Here is a 6,456-nt window from a genome sequence, read left to right on the forward strand (position 1 = left end):
TTAATGTTTAATAAATTTTCTAGATTTTGAATATAAAACTAGTGCAGAAAATAAAATACACACACAAGGCAAAAAACAGAATCCACATTACTAAAAATGTACTACTTTGCCAATCAAGCTTGCATTGCTTCTGAACTCCATCATCTGATCAACACATACTCAACTGCATTCAATTTAAAATTCACTGTAATGCACATATTACTGTTGAACCACTTAAAACAAAGGTACAAGCTCTATCAGTAGGGATAGTAAATCCTTTGCCAAATACAATGCATGAAAATGAACCATTAATTATTTATGATGACTCATGAGCCTACATTTGTTTGCTAATTTTTATTAAATAAATGCTACATTGCACAGAAACATTCTCCTCTTAATTTGATCTTTTATTTAAGTTGAGATTGATATCAATTTCTTTTTTTTTTTTTTTTCTGGTGAAAAATGTCATGAAAACAATGAAAATAATTTGCTGAGACATATTGCAAACCATTCCCTCCGTATAAATTATTCAAAGCTTATCTACCTACACTTTCTTTAGAAGCACAGTCAAGCACTACTCGAGCTCTCAGTGCTCCCAAAGCAAGTCCTCTCTTCCTTTGCCCCATCTGAAGTCTTGTAAAGACCCTTACCTCTACCTTTGATCAATATTGTCTTTAAATCCTTCTTCTGGGGTTAAACAGCTCTGTTCAAAGAATGATGGCAGATTCCCCTCCTCTGGACAGTGTTTCTGATCCTGACATCTCCTCTCCACCCTTCTTCGTACCTTCAGGTACCTCCACCAGTGTATTCTCACTACAGTGGGGTGGGATGGGGTACCAGGCCTGATTTTGGCACTTACATTACTTTTAGCCCACTATAGCAGCCCTTAACATACTTTTTCACAAGTTCCCCTCAGGTTGTCCCACTCCAGACATACCTACAAGAAACATCTGAGAACATTTATGCAGACAATGCCAGCAGGGCTTCCTTGCATAGTGAGTCTTTCTTGTTCCATTTAAAACACAATTTAGAACTTTTATCTTTCATTTAGAACCTTTCATTTTATTGTCATCTCCTGTTTTAGAAAAGTTCTTTAGGAATAAACTACTGAAGCTTTTGTTTGTTGGCTGGTTTTGTTGGGTTTTTTTTCACTTTGTTATTTGCCCCTGGTCACAAAGGTTCTGGGCAACTCTGAGTTAGACTGATTTCTATTAGAGGTTTGCATAACACAAAAATTAAGATGGATTAATCTTAACTGATTAAAAAAGCCCAACTTCCTTCAAAGATTATGAAAAACGAAGTTTCTGATTTAGCTGCAAATGAAAATGTGCTAAAAAGATAGCACTTTTTTCATGTCTCTGAACGGTTTCATTTTTATTGTCAGTTCACTGACACAGATTTTCTTTCCCTAAGGCAGAATTTTAGCAAGATTTCAGAAAATAATTTGTTTTAAAATTGCATTTTGTCCTTGAGATGTCAATGCCTTAGTTTTTCTAAACACCTCTAATCTCTACCTTAAAGACATTTACAATTCAGAAAGGGAAGAGAAAATATTAAGATAAAAACAAGCAAATTTGATTAAAACCTTGCACAGTGAAGTTGTGCCCAGAAAATGAGGTCTCTCCTCTGCTACCCCACTAATGCCAGCAGCAATTCTACCTGTTGAAAAGTTACTACTTAGTATTTTGGCTCTTTGTCACTGTTACTCTTTCCTTTCAAACACACTACAAAATATGTTCAGAAGATATTCCAAAGCAAATTACAGGCATGTTAGCTCTCTTACTTGCATTAATCTCTCTTATTAACTGCAGTAATATATCATTATATCAAAACTCAACCTAAAAAACTAACCTAACATTAATTTATCGACCCATCACTTACAAGCACGACACTATCTCTACTTCAATCCTTGAGACAAAAATGTGATTATCTTGGTATTCCCAGAGGTCAAGCTGTGACAGCAAATCATTTGGTAGCCATGCCAAAGTTATTTCAAAGAGATTGTGTATCACAGCCCTTGACACTAGCTCAGGCTGCCAGTGACAGCCAAGCAAAGCACTGGTTTGATCAGTTCATAACTGCAGGGCTACTCTATCACCTCTCACAAATAACGTCAGGACACTGTGTTTTCCCCAAAATTCTATTAACTCATCAATGAAACCATTCATTCTGAGCTGTCCTTCCTAGAAAATAAAAGAAGAGATGAATTTGCAAAACATAGCTTTTCTAATAGCTAATATACTGTTTGTGAGACTACACATTCTCTCAAATTTTCAGGTAATATTATAATGGACCTTATGATTAATTCTGACTGTAATGTTTTCAGGCAGTAAATATTTTTGAGGAACAAATATCCACAACATAATTTTCTACACTAAGAGATTAAGAATATTTGTGAAGCATAACTGCAGTATAAATATCCAAAACAAAAGTAAGTTTCACTGATTCCAAAGACTTCTCAAAATACAGTGTGCATCTCCCAAAATAGTTTAAAATCCCCTAAAAAGTGATCCACCCTTCAAAATCACAACCGGTGCAGACTGAGCATTGTTAACCAGCAGACAGAAAACTCTATCACATCCTACCAATAAACTGGAGCTCAGGTGTGATGCACAGCAACAGCCAAGATTTCATATTTGTCAGTGCAACTCCATCAATACCCCATGTAATGGGGGGAATGTCAAGCATTAACTTAATAGAGAGTGAAGCAAAATCCAGAAACTTTTAGAATTCTGTGCAGCTGCTGAGGAATGGACAGGAGACAAGCCACTGACTGAGGGCCCTTGAGGGCAACTGCACAGTATAGCACTAACACGATTATCCAAGCTTTATAAATAAAACAAGCCCACCGTACATGAAGGAACGTAAATGTGTGTAAGGTCCATTAAAAAACCCTCTCTTATCAAGAACACACAGATTCCTGACAAACACAGTGTACATTTGGCCCTGCTAACTTAAACTACAACCTCCAAGGGATAATTCCTTTGATTGAGAAAACTACAACCCCAAGGGATAATTCTTTTGATTGAGAAATCCCACTGCTGATGTATCTATAAACTTTCAGATCACTACACTAAACTATAGCTCTGAGTTAACCTTCTATTATAAACCCTTCAAACACAACTCTAAGAATCAACTTGAATCATTTGTTGCCCTGTTTCTTTTCTTTCCCCTTAGCACTTCATATGACTAGAATGATCATGACCTATAAAAATACTTTCTTTTCTTCTCCTAGAAATCTAAATGTAAAACCATTTGCAAAGCCATCATTGAAGATACATTCTCACGTCCAGCAGGGTTTTAGGCACCTCACTTCCATTTCAGACTCCAAACACCACCCTGCGGGGGCACTGCTCACGTTCCCAGTGTCCACCTGCACAAAATGGCTCTATGAAACAGCCACCCACCAGCAGCTTCTAAACACCCAGCCAAGTCCCGAGGACACCAAGCTTTCTCCTGCCTCAAAAAACCTATGTAAAGAATCAAATAACTGTGAAATCAGGCCCTGCCAGAGACAGGGATAGAAGAATGGACGTGGGAGGGAGTGCATTCGGGTTTGTTAGAAACAGGAACAGAGTTGTTAGAAGAGAGCCCTGTTCACCACCTGATTTGAGGACAAGGTCTGACTCTCCACTCCTCATGACATGCTATTTAGGATACTCAATTTCCCAACATTTAGCAGAATCCAGCCTCTAAACTCTTTCCTAATTCCAGCCCCCTTCAAGTCATGCACATTGGCTTATTCAAATATTTAGAAAGTCCTGTCAACAGAAGCAAGACAGACACACATTTAGAAGCAAGGCAGACACACATTAGAGACCAAATCAGTAAATTTAAATACAAAACAAACAAAAGACAGGCAGTAATGTCATTTGCTATAGAAAGCTTCAGGGACATTCAAAGAGGAAAATCATGTTTCATTTTAAAATGCAACAAAACTAATGGACAGATAATGGACATGGTATCCTAAAAAAATTAATAAATAAAATAATATTTTTAAACTGTATAATTTTAAGCAATGTTTGGAAAAAAAAAAAAACAACAACAAATCCAAAAGCATAAGATTTTACAAAACCCAACCCAAAATATTTCAGAAATGCACAATATTTGTTACAGCACCAGGACTAGGTTATTACGATCATGAAAATTGACGCAATTTTGATCTGAAACATCCTAAATTAAATTCAGCTGAAATACGAAAATCTGGCTCCAAGTGCAGATAAGTTATTAAATATTAAAAAAAAAAAAAAAAGGCAACTGTTTTCCCAGTTACTAAAATTTACTGCCATGCGTGTTTTTTCATTTATTTTCACTTCCTTTCACCAAATCCTCATTTTCTCAGGGACACTAAGGGAGCGGGGGAGGGTGGGTGGAATTTAAAGCTCTCCAAATTAAAGATTAAAAAAGCAATTCGTTCCAGGACCTATATATGAAGCAGTGAGATTTCAGACGGATAGTCTTCATATTCACTGCGAAATCCTCGGGTCCCAAGGGGACACACAATAAACACGGCTCTAGAAACCAAACACACCGCTCTCCGGCCCCGCCGAGGAGGGACAGGAGCGGGACAAAGAGGAGAAGAGGGAGGGGACGAGGGAGGCCCCACATCCCCTGCCCAAGAGGAGGCCACACGGGCCGGGGACGGCGGCCGGGAACAAAGCGCCGGGGAGGGGCAGCGCGGGAAGGAGGCGTGCGTGGGGGCACAGCGGCCGCTCAGGGCTCACCCGGGCCTGTCGCTCCAGCTGTGAGTGGAGGCTGGAGCCCTGCAGGCGCTGCACGACCCTCGCGATGGTGAGGGACAGCCCGCGGTCCGGGTCCAGCATCGCGGCCCCTGCGCGGCCGGACCGCCTTCGCCGGCGCACCGCCGCGTTACCCGGCAACGGCGGCAGCGGCGCCGTCCTGCGCCTGCGTCCGGGCGGGAAGCGGCGCCGCACTGAAAGGTTCCGCCTGCCGCCGCCCCGCCCTGAGGGGGAGGGAGGCCCCCAAGAGCTGTGGGTGCTCCTGCTCGAAAGGAGCGACCAAAGTCAGAGGGTCCGCAAACAATCAGAGAGTTTTATTAGAAAGCTACTGGTAGTTGTTATGCCCTGACCTCCTATATAAGCACAGAAAGAAAGGAAGGAAGGAAGAGAAAGAGATGAGGAGTCCTGGTCCCGGCGCAGCGATTCAGCCGCTGTGATGCCCGGCGTCCTGGGCGATCCCTTTTTATGGACAGGTTCCTCTACCCCGAAGGCGCGTTTCTGTGTGCTTCTTGAGGGATACGAGTCGGCCTGTATTGAAGGGAAGTTTTATTGCACTTTGGGGTATTTTACCCTGTCCGCTCGGCATGCTGAGGCGTTAACTGAGGCTCAGCACCGGGAGGCGGACACAGTCCCCGTTCACGCCGAGCGGGTGTGTGGCACTGTGTGCGCATCCCTGCCTGAGGTACATGCGAGCAACTTCCATCTATTTAACCTCTCTGGGAGATTCTGTTCTTACGTGCATCAGTAACAGAAGCATGTAACCAAATTTTTTACTTAATAAACTAATTTACTAAGCCAAAATACCCATTTTTACAGTCCCAGAAGCATTAATAAATAAGCTAAAAGAGGAGAAAATATAGAAAAGCTGATCGTGGACCTCTAAAGTATTAGGACCGATTTTCAGCTCTGAGGATGACCTCTGTAAAACAAAAAAATGTTTCAAGATTCTGAAATACCAGGAGTAACTTTTTCACTCTTGGGAGTGACAGATATGAGGATATGATAGCTGTCATCAGTTACATGAATAGAAAAAAACCTGCATATAATAGATATAAAAATGCACCTGAACTCCTTGGTCTGCAACCAGTTTTGACTTATCTATGAACATTTCTGAATAAAAGGAAGTTTAAAGAAGAATAGTAATAGAAGGTCAGAGATTAAGTTCTTTAATGAACTGTAGAGAAACCTGAAAAAGTCACTTATGCTAATCAAAATACTGAGCAGAGGTTGCTTCTCAGTTCATGGAGGGCATGGGGAAATCAAGTGCCAAATTATCTACCAGTTCCTTGAATGTTTGTTCTGATTTATATCAGGTTTACCATCAGTTCTTTTCTTACATGCATGTGTGATGTTAGGGCAACAGTGAGCACTTTTTTTTTCCTGTGTATTGAGAGTTAATGATATTTTTGTCTACATTCCCAACTGAACAAGCATGCAAAGTGTAATAACCTTCTATGCTAGTTCATAAAAATGTTTGCAAAATGTTCCCATACAGAGAGTACCTTGCTTCATTTTGGTTTGTTTAGTTTTGTTTTAATTGACAAGGATCTTTTTTTTGTGTGGGAAATTCACCTGCTAAGGAAAGCACATACAGAAAACTGGAGCATGACCATAAGCTCTGCAGGTCAATAGCTGAAGCTCAGAGTTTTATATTTTAGCTGCATGTGTGAGAGAAAGCCTTCCCTCCTTGCCTGGCACAGTCCTCAGCTGCATTTTCCTTTCCAATTTGTAAGTGAAC

The 6,456-nt window shown here is 40.6% G+C and overlaps 1 protein-coding gene across 2 annotated transcripts in view; it reads right to left on the minus strand.

Annotated features, from left to right (window-relative positions):
* TBC1D19 (TBC1 domain family member 19) overlaps nt 1–4,851 on the minus strand; it is a 46,569-nt gene extending 41,718 nt beyond the window's left edge. For both annotated transcript variants that reach the window (XM_066317143.1, XM_066317142.1), the window contains exon 1: nt 4,704–4,851. In XM_066317143.1, coding sequence (XP_066173240.1) covers nt 4,704–4,802 — 99 coding nt within the window. In that variant the 5' untranslated portion in view covers nt 4,803–4,851. The remainder of the gene's footprint in view (nt 1–4,703) is intronic.
* Nucleotides 4,852–6,456: the final 1,605 nt, after the last annotated feature.

The sequence above is a fragment of the Sylvia atricapilla genome, chromosome 4, assembly GCF_009819655.1.
Source record: "Sylvia atricapilla isolate bSylAtr1 chromosome 4, bSylAtr1.pri, whole genome shotgun sequence".
Classification (NCBI taxonomy): Eukaryota; Metazoa; Chordata; class Aves; order Passeriformes; family Sylviidae; genus Sylvia; species Sylvia atricapilla.